Source organism: Entelurus aequoreus, linkage group LG19 (genome assembly GCF_033978785.1).
Source record: "Entelurus aequoreus isolate RoL-2023_Sb linkage group LG19, RoL_Eaeq_v1.1, whole genome shotgun sequence".
NCBI classification, from domain to species: domain Eukaryota; kingdom Metazoa; phylum Chordata; class Actinopteri; order Syngnathiformes; family Syngnathidae; genus Entelurus; species Entelurus aequoreus.
The window spans coordinates 6,315,808-6,338,307 of record NC_084749.1 but is presented as its reverse complement, the minus strand read 5'-3'; the positions used below and the strand labels follow the sequence as shown (position 1 = coordinate 6,338,307).

The 22,500-nt window shown below is 35.9% G+C and overlaps 1 protein-coding gene across 8 annotated transcripts in view; it reads right to left on the bottom strand.

Moving 5' to 3' along the window:
• The window catches only part of si:zfos-588f8.1, a 207,002-nt gene that overhangs the window by 84,256 nt on the left and 100,246 nt on the right, over nucleotides 1-22,500 (bottom strand). For all 8 annotated transcript variants that reach the window (XM_062027755.1, XM_062027759.1, XM_062027754.1 and 5 more), the window contains 2 exons: nucleotides 6,848-6,942; nucleotides 3,566-3,628 (listed from right to left, as the gene is read on the bottom strand). In XM_062027755.1, coding sequence (XP_061883739.1) covers nucleotides 3,566-3,628; nucleotides 6,848-6,942 — 158 coding nt within the window. The remainder of the gene's footprint in view (nucleotides 1-3,565; nucleotides 3,629-6,847; nucleotides 6,943-22,500) is intronic.

The window sequence follows — 22,500 nt, the reverse complement described above, 5'->3', positions numbered from 1 at the left end:
TGATGGTTCCTAAAACAACAACAGGTAGTGAAAGACGTGATGGTTCCTAAAACAACAACAGGTAGTAAAATACGTGATAGTTCCTAAAACAACAACAGGTAGTAAAAGACGTGATAGTTCCTAAAACAACAACAGGTAGTAAAAGACGTGATAGTTCCTAAAACAACAACAGGTAGTAAAAGACGTGATAGTTCCTAAAACAACAGGTAGTAAAATATGTGATAGTTCCTAAAACAACAACATGTAGTAAAAGACGTGATAGTTCCTAAAACAACAGGTAGTAAAATACGTGATAGTTCCTAAAACAACAACATGTAGTAAAAGACGTGATAGTTCCTAAAACAACAGGTAGTAAAATACGTGATAGTTCCTAAAACAACAACAGGTAGTAAAATACGTGATAGTTCCTAAAACAACAACAGGCAGTAAAAGACGTGATAGTTACTAAAACAACAGGCAGTAAAAGACGTGATAGTTCCTAAAACAACAACAGGTAGTAAAAGACGTGATAGTTCCTAAAACAACAGGTAGTAAAATACGTGATAGTTCCTAAAACAACAACATGTAGTAAAAGACGTGATAGTTCCTAAAACAACAGGTAGTAAAATACGTGATAGTTCCTAAAACAACAACATGTAGTAAAAGACGTGATAGTTCCTAAAACAACAGGTAGCAAAATACGTGATAGTTCCTAAAACAACAACAGGCAGTAAAAGATGTGATAGTTACTAAAACAACAGGCAGTAAAAGACGTGATAGTTCCTAAAACAACAACAGGTAGTAAAAGACGTGATAGTTCCTAAAACAACAGGTAGTAAAATACGTGATAGTTCCTAAAACAACAACATGTAGTAAAAGACATGATAGTTCCTAAAACAACAGGTAGTAAAATACGTGATAGTTCCTAAAACAACAACATGTAGTAAAAGACGTGATAGTTCCTAAAACAGGTAGTAAAATACGTGATAGTTCCTAAAACAACAACAGGTAGTAAAATACGTGATAGTTCCTAAAACAACAACAGGCAGTAAAAGACGTGATAGTTACTAAAACAACAGGCAGTAAAAGACGTGATAGTTCCTAAAACAACAACATGTAGTAAAAGACGTGATAGTTCCTAAAACAATAGGTAGTAAAATACGTGGTAGTTCCTAAAACAACAACAGGTAGTAAAATACGTGATAGTTCTTAAAACAACAACAGGCAGTAAAAGACGTGATAGTTACTAAAACAACAGGCAGTAAAAGACGTGATAGTTCCTAAAACAACAACATGTAGTAAAATATGTGATAGTTCTAAAACAACAACAGGCAGTAAAGACGTGATAGTTCCTAAAACAACAGGCAGTAAAATACGTGATAGTTCCTAAAACAACAACAGGCAGTAAAAGACGTGATAGTTCCTAAAACAACAACATGTAGTAAAATACGTGATAGTTCTAAAACAACAACAGGCAGTAAAAGACGTGATAGTTCCTAAAACAACAGGCAGTAAAAGACGTGATAGTTCCTAAAACAACAAGAGGCAGTAAAATACGTGATAGTTCCTAAAACAACAACAGGCAGTAAAAGACGTGATAGTTCCTAAAACAACAACAGGCAGTAAAAGACGTGATAGTTCCTAAAACAACAACAGGTAGTAAAAGACGTGATAGTTCCTAAAACAACAACAGGTAGTAAAAGACGTGATAGTTCCTAAAACAACAACAGGCAGTAAAAGACGTGATAGTTCCTAAAACAACAACAGGCAGTAAAAGACGTGATAGTTCCTAAAACAACAACAGGTAGTAAAAGACGTGATAGTTCCTAAAACAACAACAGGTAGTAAAAGACGTGATAGTTCCTAAAACAAAGCACAGGCTGGAGACAACCTGCACACAAACACTAAGATACCACACACTTGAATCACTTTGTGCTGGTTTGCATGCTTTATAGGGATGGCGTGGCGAAGTTGGTAGAGTGGCTGTGCCAGCAATCGTAGTGTTGCTGGTTACTGGGGTTCAATTCCCACCTTCTACCTTCCTAGTCACGTCCGTTGTGTCCTTGAGCAAGACACTTCACCCTTTGCCTCTGATGGCTGCTGGTTAGCGCCTTGCATGGCAGCTCCCGCCATCAGTGTGTGAATGTGTGTGTGAATGTGGAAATAGTGTCAAAGCGCTTTGAGTACCTTGAAGGTAGAAAAGCGCTATACAAGTATAACCCATTTATCATTTATCATTTATACTTCTTCTTCTTATTATTATTATTATTATTATTATTATTATTATACTTCTTGTTGACACTGCACTGCAAACACTGACATGTAAGTAAGATGAAATATGTCAAATAAGGCTGATATTTGCTTATTTTCTGTCTATTAAGATCATTCTTCTCACTAAGCACATTTGATGTTAGAGTGTTTTACTTGTTTGAAGTGTTCTAAATGATGTCAGTAAGATGTGACAGCTTGTTGCTGAGATGTGATGAGCTACATTGAGTAAAACATGCTTGGAACTACAACATCAACTGTTGTGTCATCAACACTCACAAGTAGGAAACTACTTTTTTAAAGTCATCATTTCTTACTTCAAGCATGAAAAAAAAATCATGATGCCGAGCGCATATCATGATGTCAAGATAATGGCACGAGCATTTACTTCATTTAACAATATTTTTCAACATATTCAGCAAAAAGGTCTCATTTTTTTTCTACCAAGAAAAGTGCACTTGTTATTAGTGAGAATATACTTATTTTAAGCTATTTTTGAGGTTAGCTCATTTTACTTGTTTTGGAAAGTCTTGACAAGCCTGATTTTCTCTTTCTATTGGCAGATAATTTTGCTTATCCATCCATTTTCTACCGCTTGTCCCTTTTCGCAGAGGGTGCTGGAGCCTATCTCAACTGCATACGTGATGCTAGCATATTAGCGTCTTGTTTAGTGCTCCGTCATCCAACGTGAGTGTGATGTGATGCTAGCATATTAGCGTCTTGTTTAGTGCTCCGTCATTCAACGTGAGTGTGATGTGATGCTAGCATATTAGCGTCTTGTTTAGTGCTCCGTCATCCAACGTGAGTGTGATGTGATGCTAGCATATTAGCGTCTTGTTTAGTGCTCCGTCATCCAACGTGAGTGTGATGTGATGCTAGCATATTAGCGTCTTGTTTAGTGCTCCGTCATCCAACGTGAGTGTGATGTGATGCTAGCATATTAGCATCTTGTTTAGTGCTCCGTCATCCAACGTGAGTGTGATGTGATGCTAGCATATTAGCGTCTTGTTTAGTGCTCCGTCATTCAACGTGAGTGTGATGTGATGCTAGCATATTAGCGTCTTGTTTAGTGCTCCGTCATCCAACGTGAGTGTGATGTGATGCTAGCATATTAGCATCTTGTTTAGTGCGCCGTCATCCAACGTGAGTGTGATGTGATGCTAGCATATTAGCGTCTTGTTTAGTGCGCCGTCATCCAGCGTGAGTGTGATGTGATGCTAGCATATTAGCGTCTTGTTTAGTGCTCCGTCATTCAACGTGAGTGTGATGTGATGCTAGCATATTAGCGTCAAAAGGAGTCGAGACCCAGCAATGTTACCTCTCGTTCTTCTCTCTGGAGACCAGACGGGACTTCTCCAGGAGATACTTCTCCACCACAGCCCTGCAAGAGAGGGAGAACTCAAAGGGTTGCAGGGATGTGACGAGGAGAAGAAGATCAACAACACCCATCAATCACTTCACTCTAAGAGCAGGCGTGTTCTAAAAATATTATTAAAAATAAACGAATAAATATAAAGGTGACATAAAAGAGCACACAGGTGAAATGTAACGAGAAAAAGATGCAATTTGGACTCATAGCACAGCCATGCAGGCTGTTTTTTTCTCTTTAAAGTGGTCTCATTTCTCCAAAAATAATAATGAATCAAAATCAATGTTATGAATTATATTTCAGGTTACGTCACAACAAATATTCCAACTTTCGGGGTAAAATATTGCAGTTTTGTGTGTTTGCTAGATAAAAAAAAATGTTTTCTTTGACAAAAAGGGCATAAAACAAACAAACAAAAACATCAAAAAATTAAAACAAGATTAATTTTTTTTTTTAAATGTATAAAAATATTAAATATATTTCAGGCTCCAGTTACGTCACATCAAATATTCCAACTTTCGTGGTAAAATATTGCAGTTTTGTGTATTTGCCAGATAAAAAAACTATGTTTTCTTCGACAAAAATGGCATAAAACAAACAAAAAAAAACATCAAAAAATTAAAACAATATATATATATTTTTTAATGTATAAAAATATGAATTATATTTCAGGCTTCAGTTACGTCACATCAAATATTCCAACTTTCGGGGTAAAATATTGCAGTTTTGTGTATTTGCCAGATAAAAAAACAATGTTTTCTTCGACAAAAAGGGCATAAAACAAACAAACAAAAACATCAAAAAATTCAAACAATATTAAAAAATTTTTTTTAATGTATAAAAATATGAATTATATTTCAGGTTCTAGTTACGTCACATCAAATATTCCAACTTTCGGGGTAAAATATTGCAGTTTTGTGTATTTGCCAGATAAAAAAACAATGTTTTTTTCGACAAAAAGGGCATAAAACAAACAAACAAAAACATCAAAAAATTAAAACTAGATTAATTTTTTTTTTTTAAATGTATAAAAATATTAATTAAATTTCAGGCTCCAGTTACGTCACATCAAATATTCCAACTTTCGGGGTAAAATATTGCAGTTTTGTGTATTTGCCAGATAAAAAAACAATGTTTTCTTCGACAAAAAGGGCATAAAACAAACAAAAAAAAACATCAAAAAATTAAAACAATATATATATTTTTTTTAATGTATAAAAATATAAATTATATTTCAGGCTCCAGTTACGTCACATCAAATATTCCAACTTTCGGGGTAAGATATTGCAGTTTTGTGTGTTTGCTAGATAAAAAAAACAATGTTTTCTTCGACAAAAAGGGCATAAAACAAACAAACAAAAACATCAAAAAATTTAAACAATATACATTTTTTTTTTTTTTATGTATAAAAATATGAATTATATTTCAGGCTCCATTTACGTCACATCAAATATTCCAACTTTCGGGGTAAAATATTGCAGTTTTGTGTATTTGCCAGATAAAAAAACAATGTTTTCTTCGACAAAAAGGGCATAAAACAAACAAACAAAAACATCAAAAAATTAAAACAATATCTTTTTTTTTTTTTTAATGTATAAAAATATTAATTAAATTTCAGGCTCCATTTACGTCACATCGAATATTCCAACTTTCGGGGTAAAATATTGCAGTTTTGTGTATTTGCCAGATAAAAAAACAATGTTTTTTTCGACAAAAAGGGCATAAAACAAACAAACAAAAAACATCAAAAAATTAAAACAATATATATATTTTTTTTAATGTATAAAAATATGAATTATATTTCAGGCTCCAGTTACGTCACATCAAATATTCCAACTTTCGGGGTAAAATATTGCGGTTTTGTGTATTTGCCAGATAAAAAAAACAATGTTTTCTTCAACAAAAAGGGCATAAAACAAAAAAAAAAAAACATAAAAAAATTAAAAACAATGCTTTTATTAGTAGATTGCACAGTACAGTACAGTACATATTCCGTGCAATTGACCACTAAATGGTAACACCCCAATAAGTTTTTCAACTGGTTTAAGTCGGGGTCCACGTTAATCAATTCATGGTAAATGGTGTGTGTGTGTGTCCATTTATGAATGTACAACTGTTTGTTTATGTAAAACTGTTTGTTTATTTTGTTGACCACTGACTGAAGAATAGTAATAATAATTAAAAATAATAATACAAAAATAGCAACAACAAAGAACCCCCCCCAAAAAAACAATAACTTCGAGTTTACATAATAATGTTCATACCAAAGATAAAAAGAGCAATATGAAAATATATATATATATTTTTGCAAAAATAAAACAAAAATGCCTAAAATATACACATTAGTGCAGTGGTCCCAAACCACCGATTGGTACCGGGCCGCGCAAGAAATTAAAAAAAAAAAAATAAAAATAAAAATTTAAATTTTTTTTTTATTTTTTAAATTAGTTAAATCAACATAAAAAACACAATATATACATATTGTGTATGTGTATGTCAATATAGATCAATAGAGTCCGTGGGACGAATTTTCAAGCGTTGACCGGTCCCCAGCTCCAAAAAGGTTGGGGACCACTGCATTAGTGTACCAAAGACAATAAGTGACAAGTACCATCCATCCATTTTCTACTGCTTGTCCCATAATCAATAAAATAGTCAATAATCAATAAAACCAGTCATGACATTAGGTACAATCTCTTTCCTCTTAGTCTATTGTTAAAACCCACTAATAGTATGTTGACTATTTCATTTAAGGACTAAATTCTTCTTTGTTTAATGTATTACAACATTTTTCTGTTAAAATAAAGCCAATAATTACGTTTTTTTTTGTGGTCCCTTTTATTTTGAAAAGTATCAAAATACATTTCGGTGCCGGTACCAAAATATTGGTATCAGGGACCACCCTACTCTCTAGTGTGGGAGTGACTAGAAGAAAAGCTATGGCTGCTTCTTCTTTAGATGAGGAAGTGACGTGGTGGGCCAGACTTTAATGGAGCTCCTAAATGGAGTCTGAAGGCTGAGAAAAAGGAAGTGACACACACACACGCACACACGCACACACACGCACACACACGCACACACGCACACACACGCACGCACACACGGCGAAGAGGAGGAAGCACATGACCGTGCAAAGAGGAAGTGATGGCACTAAAGAAGTAAGTCAGTGATGTAAAAGTCAAATTCCAGGATGAGGCCACACAAAACAAGTTATTATGTGGTCGTACTCACCCTCTCACCACTCCCGTCTCAAGGTAATTGACCTGGATGAATTTACCAAAGCGACTGGAGTTGTTGTTGTGGGCGGTCTTGGCGTTTCCGAAGGCCTGGCGGGGGAGAGAGAAAAGATGGAGGCAATGAAACGTCACACTAGCTTACTAAAACTCATTGTTCATCATTTTGAGGGCAAAAGCAGAAGTTGGACGTGTGCCTGAGGAAGAATGCCTTTGAGCAAGGTATCTTTTCCATCAAAACTGGTGACATGATATCATCAAGACACCCCAGGAAGCCTGTATCGTACACATATTGGCTTTAAACAGCAGATGAGAGCAGGGATGTGAGTGGTGTCGTGTGTGTGTGTGTGTGTGTGTGTGTGTGTGTGTGTGTGTGTGTGTGTGCGTGTGTATCACTGGGGCCAAGCATCTCCCCACCCGCCTTTTAAGTGATAGAAAACAACCTTTTTCTTTTATCAGTATCTGATAACTACTGTAAATTCTGGACTATGTGCTGCTACGTTTTTTCCTACACTTTGAACCCTGCGGCTTATAAAACGGTGCGGCCAATTTATGGATTTTTCTTCGCTGACGAAAAACAAGCAAATACACAGAATTGTATTTTTTTTATTGTTTGTGCTACGGCGGCATCTTTTGGACGAGTTCACTCTCTGCAGGTGGTGCAGTGTCCTTCCATTTCGTGCTTTCAACCGGAAGTGGAAGTACCGTTCCGTCTTCTAGCCATCCGTAGTGTTTCTGCTCTTGTGGATTCTTCATTCGTCGCTCCAAGCAGCGATTGTAAGTTTGACAATATATGAGCTAACATGCTAACAGATTTACGAGCGTGTGTGTCAGTGTTATTAACTTACGATGGCATTCTTTTTGCATTGTTTCAGTTTCACAAATTCCTCTGTAAATTCACCAAATGTCACTATGGAGTTATTGACTGTTTAGATCAGGGGTCACCAACGTGGTGCCCGCGGGCACCAGGTAGCCCGTAAGGACCAGATGAGTAGCCCGCTGGCCTGTTCTAAAAATAGCTCAAATAGCAGCACTTACCAGTGAGCTGCCTCTATTTTTTAAATTGTATTTATTTACTAGCAAGCTGGTCTCGCTTTGCTCGACATTTTTAATTCTAAGAGAGACAAAACTCAAATAGAATTTGAAAATCCAAGAAAATATTTTAAAGACTTGGTCTTCACTTGTTTAAATAAATTCATTAATTTTTTTACTTTGCTTCTCATAACTTTCAGAAAGACAATTTTAGAGAAAAAATACAACCTTGAAAATGATTTTAGGATTTTTAAACACATATACCTTTTTTACCTTTTCAATTCCTTCCTCTTCTTTCCTGACAATTTAAATCAATGTTCAAGTAAATTTATTTTTTTTATTGTAAAGAATAATAAATACATTTTAATTTAATTCTTCATTTTAGCTTCTGTTTTTTCGACGAAGAATATTTGTGAAACATTTCTCCAAACTTATTATGATTAAAATTCAAAAAAATTATTCTGGCAAATCTAGAAAATCTGTAGAATCAAATTTAAATCTTATTTCAAAGTCTTTTGAATTTCTTTTAAAATTTTTGTTCTGGAAAATCTAGAAGAAATAATGATTTGTCTTTGTTAGAAATATAGCTTGGTCCAATTTGTTATATATTCTAACAAAGTGCAGATTGGATTTTAACCTATTTAAAACATGTCATCAAAATTGTAAAATTAATCTTAATCAGGAAAAATTACTAATGATGTTCCATAAAAAGATTCGAATTAGCTACTTTTTTCTCTTCTTTTTTTCGGTTGAATTTTGAATTTTAAAGAGTCGAAATTGAAAATAAACTATGTTTCAAAATTCAATTGTCATTTTTTTTCGTGTTTTCTCCTCTTTTAAACCGTTCAATTCAGTGTAAATATCATTAATTATTAATAATAACATAGAGTTAAAGGTAAATTGAGCAAATTTATTGAAGTGTGTATCAAACTGGTAGCCCTTCGCATTAATCACTACCCAAGAAGTAGCTCTTGCTTTCAAAAAGGTTGGTGACCCCTGGTTTAGATGATTGGAGAGCTGGCTTGCGCAGCTAGTGGGTCCATGACCATGACTTCTGTTTTGTTTGGTCCGCCGTTTTACTGCCGTGTTACAGACACCGTTTGTGTCATGATCCGTGGCCCAGATCCCGTGTTGTTATTATTCTGTTAGTTTTAGACTCCCTTAGTTCCTGTTTTTGTGCACCCTTGTTTGTTTTTAGTTACCATGGGTGCTTAGTGTTTCCACCTGTCTCTGATTGGTGCTCGGGACGCTCACCTCTTTCCCGAGCACTAATCAGAGGGACTATTCAATCCTGCCTTTGCCGGTCAGTCGGCCTGGCTTCATTGTTTGCTAAATGCAACCTGTTACGTTTGGTCTTCGTGTTTCCTAGCTCATTTTTCCTTAGCTTCCCGTGCGATCGGCACGCATCCCTTTTGCTTGTTTTCTGTTTTTGGTGCTACGCGTTACTTTTTGATGATTAAATCATGTTCCTACCTGCACGCCTTGTCCAGAGTGGTCTGTCTGCATCCCGGGAGAACAAACCCCGCAGTAAGCGGCAACCCCCCCATGATTAAAAAAACGTTTTACCGCAAATGAATATCGGCTTCAAATATCGGTTATCGGCCTCCTTGACTACTAAAAGTCGGTATCGGTCCTGAAAAAAACCCATATGTGTCGATGTCTAGTAAATAATAAAAAGGTCAGTAAAGATAAATAAGACTGCACTATTTCTTTGAGAGAGAGCCAAACCAGAGGGCCTCTCCTTTCTGGCATTAACATAATGATGCACATGTTCACATGGTTACAGATACACACACACACACACACACACACACACACACACACACACACACACACACACACACACACACACACACACACACACACACACACACACACACACACACACACACACACACACACACACACACACACACACACACACACACACACAACAAAAGGCCGCCGCAGGGGAAGTGGGCTCTGTGCATGTTAAATAGGAAGCACATTGTGAATGTGTTACAGTGGTGTCTTACTGGGAATCCATAGGGTCAACTGGTGACCGACCCACTTCTGCTGCTAGCTAGCTAGCTGTTATTGCAACACACCTGCAGTCAATGAATAAAGCACCACGCATCTTTCTTACATCATGCATCAAAAAGTGACACTGCCAGCTAAAAAACACATGGATGGATCACGGCTGCGATGTCAACGCAATGTCTCCTCTAGGGATGATACTCCAAACCGGTTTTCCCGGTTGTTCGATAAGAAAAGAACCGAGTCCTCGGACTCGAATCCCTTTTTGAGAACCGGTACCCGTTATCGAGACCGCTATAGTAAAGAAAAAGAGTTGGTTCTTTATTCGAATCCCTCGGAACGAATCCCGTCCCGACCAGAAATGCTCCGTGGGACATCACAAGAAATGACGTCACGTAGCTCAGTCATTAGGCGCAGATAGCGAAAGCAGGAAAAAATGGACGGGAAAAAGCGCTCCAAGGTGTAATAAAGTTCAAAACAAAAGCTATAATCCAATGAATAACTTTACTGAGAGATTTGAGCAGGGTACAAACTTTTACGACCAAGCGGAAACATAGCAACCAGGCTAGCAACGCACCTCCTTTACGGCAGCTGTCGCAACGTTCTTAAAGCAACCGCAGCACATACATATATATACAACATATCTCCCTTTTTCAACTTTTGTTTTTCTTTCCTTGTAAACGTTACAAAATCACACTGTATATGTGTTGTCTGTCTAATTATAAATAATGCAGACGAGGCGTGTTGGCTGAGTTCTTGACGTTTACTTTCACGGGTGGCGACATGCAACACTTTTCGGGGCAACCACGCATGCTCGTCACTCCCGTTGCATGCTGGGTAGTGTAGTTGTTATATTCCCTAGCTCATAACATCTTTCCCCCTATAAAGAAATAATGTTAACTCAATAAAGTGTATTTCTTTTTTGAGCTTTAACTTTTCATTTTTTTAGCATTGTAACCACATTTGCAAACAACTTTTCTCTTCATAGAATTTTCTTTCAATAAAGAAATAAAGTGCAAAAATGTCAACGCATCATAACAAACAGTTATGTTCCAATAGCAGCAGAAGTGCACTTTTTGGAGAGCTGTATTATTTCCAGTTTTGTGCCCAAGGGACTGATTTTATTTAACACTATATTATTATTTATACACCTATAGTGATCACAGTGTTACTGTATATATTTGTTTTTATGAAAAATCCCACTTAATATACTTTAGGTAACAACAGTCAATATTTATTTATTTTATTTTATTTTTTTAGGGGGGTAACAGTAAATATTTATTTATTTATTAGATTAAATTGTTTTCTTATACAATAAAAGTGAGCTTTTGTTAAACCAAATATTGTGTTTTTTTCCATACACAACAACCTATCTGGACTCGATAAGAGAATCGATAAGGAATCGGTTCGATAAGAGGATTCGATAATAGACTCGAACTCCATAATTTCTTATCAAACATCATCCCTAGTCTCCTCTATGCTCATTTATTTGCGCCATGGATACATTTGGACCGCCACAAGCAGACTTGGCGCTACTGTCTAGTTGGCGGTGAAAATAAAAAAATGCTTCACTATACAAAATTTTCGACTTATGAAACCTGTTCAAGAAATAATGAAGTTTTTAATGCTAGGTTCACACCAACGGCGCTTTGACGGCGCTTTAAAGAGGCGTTAAAGCGTAACAAAGCGTGATTAAAGCGTGAGGGTCGTAATGGATCGTGGGAAAGCTTGTAGTGAAGCGGGACATGTGGCAAGTTTGCCAAAATTTTTTAAACGGTTTAAAAAAATTTGAAAAATAAATGAATATAAAAAATGTGTGGAAAACAGTATACTGAGTTTTTACTTGTTTATCATATTTCTCTTTTTTATTACATTATGTGTTGTATCTTGTATATAATAAAACAAAAAGAGAAATCAAATAAATAGATAAATCTAAAAAATGTGGGGAAAACTTAGTATACTGAGTTTTTCACATATTTTTCTTATTTTTTTGTCATATTTCTCTTTTTTATTATATTATGTGTGCGCACGCAATTTATTCATCAAAGTCACAAAATAATAATCGCATCAAAGCGTAATAAAGTTCAATAAAGCGTAATAAAACGTATCAAAGCGTGATTTAAAGCGTATCAAAGCGGGATCAAATCGTGAGGAACGGTAACAAAGCGGGAAAGAATTCGTATCAGAGCGTATCAAAGCATAACATTACTTCGGAGATTGGGATGTTCGTGGAAGAATTGACAAAAATGACGGCGCTTTGCTCGCCGCTTTGAAGCGTGGCAAGCGCCGTTGGTGTGAAGCAGGCATCAATAGAGGCTACGCTGTACAGATGCACACAAAAAAAGTAATCCATCGCGATTCTTGTTCATCCTCATTCTAATTCGAGTGATAATTTTTTTTAAATTGATAAAATAAAAATAAAAAAGCTTCAGTAATCGCTTTTTAATTGAATCGTAGCTCCTGAATCGTATTCGTGATCGAATCACGACGTGCTCAAAGATTCCCGCCTCTATACAGTACTATATAGCACTACTATATAGTGTTCAAACCTTCACTAAAATATGGACTTTTGTCGCGTATTCTATTATTTTTATTTACATTTTAATTGAAATTTGCTTCACTATACAAACTTTTCGATTTACGAACCCTGTTCAAGAACCAGTGAAGTTTGTAAATAGAGGCTCCGCTGTACAGATGCACCAAGAAAATGTTTCACATCAGAAACGTGATTCTTGTTCATCCCCATTCCAAATCGATTCGTAATTTAAAAAAATTGATAAAAAAAAAACAACCTTCAATAATCGCTTTTTAATTGAATCGTAGCTCCTGAATCTTATTCGTAATGGAATCACGACGTGCTCAAAGATTCCCACCTCTATACAGTACTATATAGCAGTGGTCCCCAACCACCGGACCGATTGGTACCGGGCCGCAGAAGAAATAAAAAAAAAATTAAAAAAAATAAATACATTTTTCTACCGCTTGTCCAATTTGGGTTTGCGGGGGGCGCTGGAGCCTATCCCAGCTGCATTTGGGCGGAAGGTGGGGTACACCCCGGACAAGTCACCTCCTCATCGCAGTAAATTGATTCATAATTTTCTAAAAATTGATAGGCTCCAGCAACCCCAAAAGGGACAAGCGGTAGAAAATGGATGGATGGATGGATGGATGGATGAATCGATTTAGAATGGGGATGAACAAGAATCGCGATTCTGATGTGAAACTTTTTATTTGGTGCATCTGTACAGCGTAGCCTCTATTTACAAACTTCACTGGTTCTTGAACAGGGTTCGTAAATCGAAAAGTTTGTATAGTGAAACAAATTTCTATGAAAATGTAAACAAGAATAATAGAATACGCGACAAAAGTCCATATTTTAGTGAAGGTTTGAACACTATATAGTACTGTATAGAGGTGGGAATCTTTGGCCACTTCGCGATTCCATTACGAATACGATTCAGGAGCTACGATTCAATTAAAAAGCGATTATTGAAGCTTTTTTTTTATTTTATCATTTTTTTTTTTAAAATTATGAATTGATTTAGAATGGGGATGAACAAGAATCGCGATTCTGATGTGAAACTTTTTTATTTGGTGCATCTTTACAGCGTAGCCTCTATTTACAAACTTCACTGGTTCTTGAACAGGGTTCCTAAATCGAAAAGTTTGTATAGTGAAGCAAATTTCTATGAACATTGAAATGTAAATAAAAATAATAAAATACGCGACAGAAGTCCAGATTTTAGTGAAGGTTTGACCACTATATAGTAGTGCTATATAGTACTGTATAGAGGTGGGAATCTTTGGCCACCCCGCGATTCCATTGCGAATACGATTCAGGAGCTACGATGCAATGAAAAAGCGATTATTGAAGCTTTTTTTTATTTTTTATTTTATACATTTTTTAAATTATGAATCGATTTAGAATCGGGACGAACAAGAATTGCAATGCTGCAGTGAATTTTTTTTTTTTGGTGCTTCTGTTTGTACATACATTTTTTACATACATTTCAACCCGATTCTAAATCGTTTCATAATTTTTCAAAAAATGTATTAAAATATAATATTATTATTTAATTTTTTTAAGAATACATTTTTTTAAAAGATGTTTTAGGTAGAGATGTCCGATAATATCGGCTTGCCGATATTATCGGCCGATATATGCGTTAAAATGTAATATCGGAAATTATCGGTATCGTTTTTTTAATTATCAATATCGTTTTTTTTTTGTTATTTTTTTTTTGTGTTTTTTTTATTTTTATTAAATCAACATAAAAAACACAAGATACACTTACAATTAGTGCACCAAGCCAAAAAACCTCCCTCCCCCATTTACACTCATTCACACAAAAGGGTTGTTTCTTTCTGTTATTAATATTCTGCTTCCTACATTATATATCAATATATATCAATACAGTCTGCAAGGGATACAGTCCGTAAGCACACATGATTGTGCGTGCTGCTGCTCCACTAATAGTACTAACCTTTAACACTTCATTTGACTCATTTTCATTCATTACTAGTTTCTATGTAACTGTTTTTATTTTATTGTACTTTCTTTTTTATTCAAGAAAATGTTTTTAATTTATTTATCTTATTTTACTAATTGTTTTGAAAAAGTACCTTATCTTCACCATACCTGGTTGTCCAAATTAGGCATAATAATGTGTTAATTCCACGACTGCGTATATCGGTTGATATCGGTATCGGTTGATATCGGTATCGGTAATTAAAGAGTTGGACAATATCGGCTATCGGCAAAAAGCCATTATCGGACATCCCTAGTTTTAGGCCATCTTCATGCCACCAGAAAGAGCTTTTGTAACATGAAGAGGATGGATTCTGAATCGCATTTGTTCAATGCCCAAAGATCCACACCCCTAATCCACTGTATTTTTATATTAAAAATGTAATGAGGGCTAATTATTATTTTTCACAGTACATCAAGTGCTGTTTTAGTATTCATTAAGTATCAGCGCATGACAAGATGTCACTTGATCGTACCTGTAACTTTAAACTTAATTTTTGTGTTTCTTTTTTTTTTTTTAACTATTTTTTACTTTATATCTAAGTCAGGGGTGTCCAGACTTTTTTTTGCTGACAAATCTAGGCATGAGGGGGCTATTTATCGTATTTTTCGGACTATAAGTAAAAGTTTTTTTTTTCATAGTTTGGCCGGGGGTGCGACTTATACTCAGGAGCGACTTATGTGTGAAATGATGAACACATTAGCGTAAATCATACTTGACAACCCTCCCGTTTTTAGCGGGAGAATCCCGGTATTCAGCGCCTCTCCCGACAACCTCCCGGCAGAGATTTTCTCCCGACAAACTCCCGGTAGTCAGCCGGAGCTGGAGGCCACGCCCCCTCCAGCTCAATGCGGACCTGAGTGGGGACAGCCTGTTCTCACGTCCGCTTTCCCACAATATAAACAGCTTGCCTGCCCAATGACGTCATAACATCTAGGGCTTTTAGAGAGTAGAGTGCACAACTGCGCACACAACAAGGAGACGAAGCAGAAGAACGAGGAAATTACAGACATGGCGACGCCGTCGACGAGCAAGATGAAGAAATACGCTGGCAAGTTCCAAAACGAATAGAAACAAGAATTTCAGTTCATCCAGGACAGTTCGAAGGGGAAGGGGTATGTATGTTGCCTGTACATTTTGTAGAACAGACTTCTCCATTGAACACGGTGGCCGAAATGATATACTCAGTCATGAATGGAGAAGTTAAACAGGACAATACTGCCATCTACTGGATAGCCTCCGGAACACTGAAATTCAAGTATTTATTTTATTTATATGTAAATAAAATAAATATATATATATATATATATATATATATATATATATATATATACATATACATATACATATGTATATATATATATATATATATATATATATATATATATATATATATATATATATATATATATATATATATATATATATATATATATATATATAAATAAATAAATAAATAAATAAATATATATATATATATATATATATATATATATATATATATATATATATATATATATAGCTAGAATTCACTGAAAGTCAAGAATTTCATATATATATATATATATGAAATATATATGAAATACTCGAGTTGGTGAATTCTAGCTGTAAATAACCAAGCCTCCCTCCCACGCCCTACCCCCACCTCCCGATATTGGAGGTCTCAAGGTTGGCAAGTATGGCGTAAAATATCAAATAATATTATTGATCTCATTCACGTAAGAGACTAGACGTATAAGATTTCATGGGATTTAGTGATTAGGAGTGACAGATTGTTTGGTAAACGTATAGCATGTTCTATATGTTATAGTTATTTGAATGACTCTTACCATAATATGTTACGTTAACATAGCAGTTGGTTATTTATGCCTCATATAACGTACACTTATTCAGCCTGTTGTTCACTATTCTTTAGACATTTTAAATTGCCTTTCAAATGTCTATTCTTGCTGTTGGCTTTTATCAAATACATTTCCCCAAAAAATGCGACTTATACTCCAGTGCGACTTATATATGTTTTTTTCCTTCTTTATTATGCATTTTCGGCCGGAGCGACTTATACTCCGGAGCGACTTATACTCCGGAGCGACTTCAGTGTTTCCCACACATTCATTTATTTGTGGCGGCCCGCCACGAAAGAATTACGTCCGCCACAAATAATAATAAAAAAAAAATATATATATATATATATATATTTTTTTTTGTGTCCTGTCCAGCTTCTCAGGCAAATCATATAGTTGATGTAGATGCCCATATCGGCTGTTCAGATTTACTTTACAAAAGAGAAGTGTAGGATACTTCTCTTGTTGCCTTATTTGTATTTGACCACTACTGTTTTCTGTTTATTTGTTACTGACTGTGGCAGGACACCTCTGCCTCTGTTTCACTTTATGTTGCTGGTAAATAATATGGTTGTAGTAGTAGGCTAAAGTTAAATTATTTAGTGAGGGGCAGAGCTTAATGAGACATTTTAGCTTTTATATTTAATAAGATATATTTTTTGTAAGAACCACAATTAATACATATATTTCAGTGAATAACTTATTGTTCAAATCTGTATATAAATATGTACATAAAGTGTTGTAATTATATTGTAAAATGGATGGATGGACGTTTAAAACAAAACTGTTATTATTAATTAGTAAGTATACATTTTTTGAGCCTTTTTAGAGAAAATCATATCATTGTAGTAAATGATGCAAATTGCTCGATGATGTCATGGTGACCACGCCCATAGCCACGCCCCCACAGGTATCTTGGCAGTTTATGGGAAACACTGGACTTATACTCCGAAAAATTTGGTAGGTATTTGTCATTTTCAAAATCAACATTAAATGCTCCCTAGAGTGTGAATGTTGTCTATCTGTGTTGGCCCTGCGATGAGGTGGCGACTTGTCCAGCGCGTACCCCGCCTTCCGCCCGAATGCAGCTGAGATAGGCTCCTGCACCCCCCGCGACCCCAAAAAGGGACAAGCGGTAGAAAATGGATGGATGGACATGCACATGCATCATGGCCAATTATGCAGATTAGACAATATCTCTCCGGCTTTTAATGATTTGTTTGCACACCCCATTTTCAAAAAAGGTACGCGTTATGGTGTGTATATTGCGTTTAAGGTCCACAAAGGGTCTTTTGTGTCTTCTAAAGTTGCCGTTCTGATCGACCCGCTCCAATAACCTTGCAGCCGAGTGCATTGAACCCTGGGAAAGGGGAGGCCTCCACGCCGCGCGGTGAATACTAAACATGTCAACAGCCGTGCCCGTGACTGAGGAAGGGAGCAGGTATGAGGAAGTCATTTGACACATTGTCAAACGGTATTAACGAAGAGAGATGCAGTCGTTGCAAAAGAGATTATTAGGGAGAGAAGACTAGGGATGATACTCGAAACCGGTTTTCCCGGTTGTTTGATAAGAAAAGAACCGAGTCCTCTAACTCGAATCCCTTTTTGAGAACCGGTACCCGTTATCGAGACCCCTATAGTAAAGGAAAAGAGTTGATTCTTTATTCGAATCCCGTCCCGACCAGAAATGCTCCGTGGGACATCACAATAAATGGCGTCACGTAGCTCAGTCATTAGAAGCAGATAGCGAAAGCAGGAAAACAATGGACGGGAAAAAGCGCTCCAAGGTGTAATAAAGTTCACAACAAAAGGTATAATCCATCGAATAACTTTACTGAGAGATTTGAGCAGGGTAAAACACATGACCAACACTTTTACCACCAACCGGAAACATAGCAACCAGGCTAGCAACGCACCTCCTTTACGGCAGCTGTCGCAATGTTCTTAAAACAACCGCAGCACATACATATATATACAACACTGCAGCACATACATATATATACAACACTGCAGCACATACATATATATACAACACTGCAGCACATACATATATATACAACACTGCAGCACATACATATATATACAACACTGCAGCACATACATATATATACAACACTGCAGCACATACATATATATACAACACTGCAGCACATACATATATATACAACATATCTCCCTTTTTCAACTTTTGTTTTTCTTTCCTTGTAAACGTTACAAAATCACACTGTATATGTGTTGTCTGTCTAATTATAAATAATGCAGACGAGGCGTGTTGGCGGAGTTCTTGACGTTTACTTTCACAGCGTGGCAACATGCAACACTTTTCGGGGCTACCGCGCATGCTCGTAACTCCCGTTGCATGCTGGGTAGTGTAGTTGTTATATTCTCTAGCTCATAACATTTTTCCCACTATAAAGAAATAATGTTAACTCAATAAAGTGTATTTCTTTTTTTAGCTTTAACTTTTCATTTTTTAGCATTGTATCCACATTTGCAAATAACTTTTCTCTTCATAGAATTTTCTTTCAATAAAGAAATAAAGTGCAAAAATGTCAAAGCATCATAACAAACAGTTATGTTCCAATAGCAGCAGAAGTGCACTTTTTGGAGAGCTGTATTATTTTCAGTTTTGTGCCCAAGGGACTGATTTTATTTAACACTATATTATTATTTATACACCTATAGTGATCACAGAGACAGCTTGTTTTTGTGTTACTGTATATATTTGTTTCTCTGAAAAACCCCCCTAATATACTTTGGGTAACAACAGTCAATATATATTTATTTTCTTTTCTTTTTTTAGGTGGGTAACAGTCAATATTTATTTATTTATTAGATTTTATTTTTTTATTATATAATAAAAGTGAGCTTTTGTTAAACCAAATATTGTGTGTTTTTTTCCATATACAACAACCTATCTGGACTCCATAAGAGAATCGATAAGGAATCGGTTCGATAAGAGGATTCGATAATAGGCTCGAACTCGATAATTCCTTATCAAACATCATCCCTAGAGAAGACTGCAGGAAGAGGAGTGTGTCACCAGACGAAAGGTGAGGAAAGTGGTGTGTGGAAGTAAACTTGTGCATGTGGTTGGTTTGCATGACGTCTCTCTTTGGCAAGCGTGTCACTCGGTGCCAGAAACTCAGTACATTTCCACTCGAGGGGAGCCAAAGCTAGCAGAATGAAGTCTCCCAATTCAAACTTGGGGGGGTTCCAGGTATGTGTTGCTTCTTCAAGAGAACACCATTGTACACTTCCAGGCTTCGTGTGTGTCTCGATGGCCGTGGCGGTTTCAAAAATCAAAGGCGTTTATTTCCGTCCCGTTTAGACATTGTCTCATGTCTGGGCACGTCCTGCCGAGCGAGACCGTGCGGCCCGGCTCGAGTTAAACAGTTCCGCCGGTGCTGCCAAGGTTCTGACACTCACACCTCTCTACAGGCCGGGTACGCTCACAAAGACAACTGTCTCCGATTCCCACGTTGACAAAACGAGCCGCGGGCTCTCATGCTCGTTCGCTTTAAGCCTGATTTGAATTGATGGGAGTGTTCAAGTGCATGATCTCTCATAGCAGACATAGGGGAAAGGCGTCAGGGTTTAGCAATGTTGGAACCAGGAATTACCATAGTTTTTGGTACATTAGCCGCACCCACCAAATTTTAGAAGGGAAAAAAATATTTGTCCGTATTTAAGCCGCAGATTTATACGTTGTGAAATGAGTTATTTACACAGAAATATTCTGTAAATGTTTATTTACATAATTGTTTCCAAACGGTGTCTGTAACACGGCAGTAAAACGGCTGATCAAACAAAACAGAAGTCATCATCATGGACCCACTAGCTGCGTAAGCTAGCTCTCCAATCATCTAAACCAAGAGCTACTTCTTGGGTGCTGATTAATGCGAAGGGCTACCAGTTTGATACACACTTCAATAAATTGCCAGAAATAGCCAATTTGCTCAATTTACCTTGAACTCTATGTTATTATTAATAATTAATGATATTTACACTTAATTGAACGGTTTAAAAGAGGAGAAAACACGAAAAAAATGACAATTAAATTTTGAAACATAGTTTATCTTCAATTTCGACTCCTTAAAATTCAAAATTCTACCGAAAAAAAGAAGAGAAAAACTAGCTAATTCGAATCTTTTTGAAAAAATTAAAAAAATAATTTATGGAACATCATTAGTAATTTTTCCTGATTAAGATTAATTTTAGAATTTTGATGACATGTTTTAAATAGGTTAAAATCCAATCCACACTTTGTTAGAATATATAACAAATTGGACCAAGCTATATTTCTAACAAAGACAAATTATTATTTCTTCTAGATTTTCCAGAACAAAAATTTTAAAAGAAATTCAAAAGACTTTGAAATAAGATTTAAATTTGATTCTACAGATTTTCTAGATCTGCCAGAATAATTTTTTGGAATTTTAATCATAATAAGTTTGAAGAAATATTTCACAAATATTCTTCGTCGAAAAAACAGAAGCTAAAATGAAAAATTAAATTAAAATTTATTTATTATTCTTTACAATAAAAAAAAAAAATTTACTTGAACATTGATTTAAATTGTCAGGAAAGAAGAGGAAGGAATTCAAAAGGTAAAAAGGTATATCAATCAATCAATCAATCAATGTTTATTTATATAGCCCCAAATCACAAGTGTCTCAAAGGGCTGTACAAGCCACAACGACATCCTCGGTACAGAGCCCACATGTGTTTAAAAATCCTAAAATCATTTTTAAGGTTGTATTTTTTCTTTAAAATTGTCTTTCTGAAAGTTATAAGAAACAAAGTAAAAAAAATTAATGAACTTATTTAAAGAAGTGAAGACCAAGTCTTTAAAATATTTTCTTGGATTTTCAAATTCTACTTGAGTTTTGTCTCTCTTAGAATTAAAAATGTCGGGCAAAGCGAGACCAGCTTGCTAGTAAATAAATACAATTTAAAAAATAGAGGCAGCTCACTGGTAAGTGCTGCTATTTGAGCTATTTTTAGAACAGGCCAGCGGGCTACTCATCTGGTCCTTACGGGCTACCTGGTGCCCGCGGGCACCGCGTTGGTGACTCCTGGTCTAAACCAAGCCTGGGCAATTATTTTACTCGGGGGGCCAGATTTAGATAAAAAATGTGTGTCTGGGGGCCGGTATATCTATTTTTAGGAACAGTAATACAAAACCTCACAATAATGATTAAAACCTAGAAACGTTATGACAGACCGCCTTAACAAACGTAATGGAATTAGAATTTTTTTTTTTACTGAATGAATGTACATAAAATAAAGAATATGGGATTTACAATATTAACTATGAATGATAAAACACTGAATATTGACAACATATTTTACAATCAACCAAAACGCAACCAAAATGCAACAAACACAGTGGAAAAAAACCCCACCTACAATCTGAGATATCTCATAGTGACCATAGTAAGTAATTAGATGAGCATAGTAACTAGGGATGATACTCGAAACTGGTTTTCCCGGTTGTTTGATAAGAAAAGAACCAAGTCCTCGGACTCGAATCCCTTTTTGAGAACCGGAACCCGTTATCGAGACCACTATAGTAAAGGAAAAGAGTTTATTCTTTATTCGAATCCCGTCCCGACCAGAAATGCTCCGTGGGACATCACAATAAATGACGTCACGTAGCTCAGTCATTAGGCGTAGATAGCGAAAGCAGGAAAACAATGGATGGGAAAAAGCGCTCCAAGGTGTAATAAAGTTCAAAACAAAAGGTATAATCCATCGAATAACTTTACTGAGAGATTTTAGCAGGGTAAAACACATGACCAACACTTTTACCACCAACCGGAAACATAGCAACCAGGCTAGCAACGCACCTCCTTTACGGCAGCTGTCGCAACGTTCTTAAAACAACCGCAGCACATACATATATATACAACACATCTCCCTTTTTGAACTTTTGTTTTTCTTTCCTTGTAAACGTTACAAAATCACACTGTAGATGTGTTGTCTGTCTAATTATAAATAATGCAGATGAGGCGTGTTGGCTGAGTTCTTGACGTTTACTTTCACAGCGTGGCAACATGCAACACTTTTCGGGGCTACCGCGTATGCTTGTAACTCCCGTTGCATGCTGGGTAGTGTAGTTGTTATATTCTCTAGCTCATAACATTTTCCCCCCATAAAAAAATAATGTTAACTCAATAAAGTGTATTTCTTTTTTTAGCTTTAACTTTTCATTTATTAGCATTGTAACC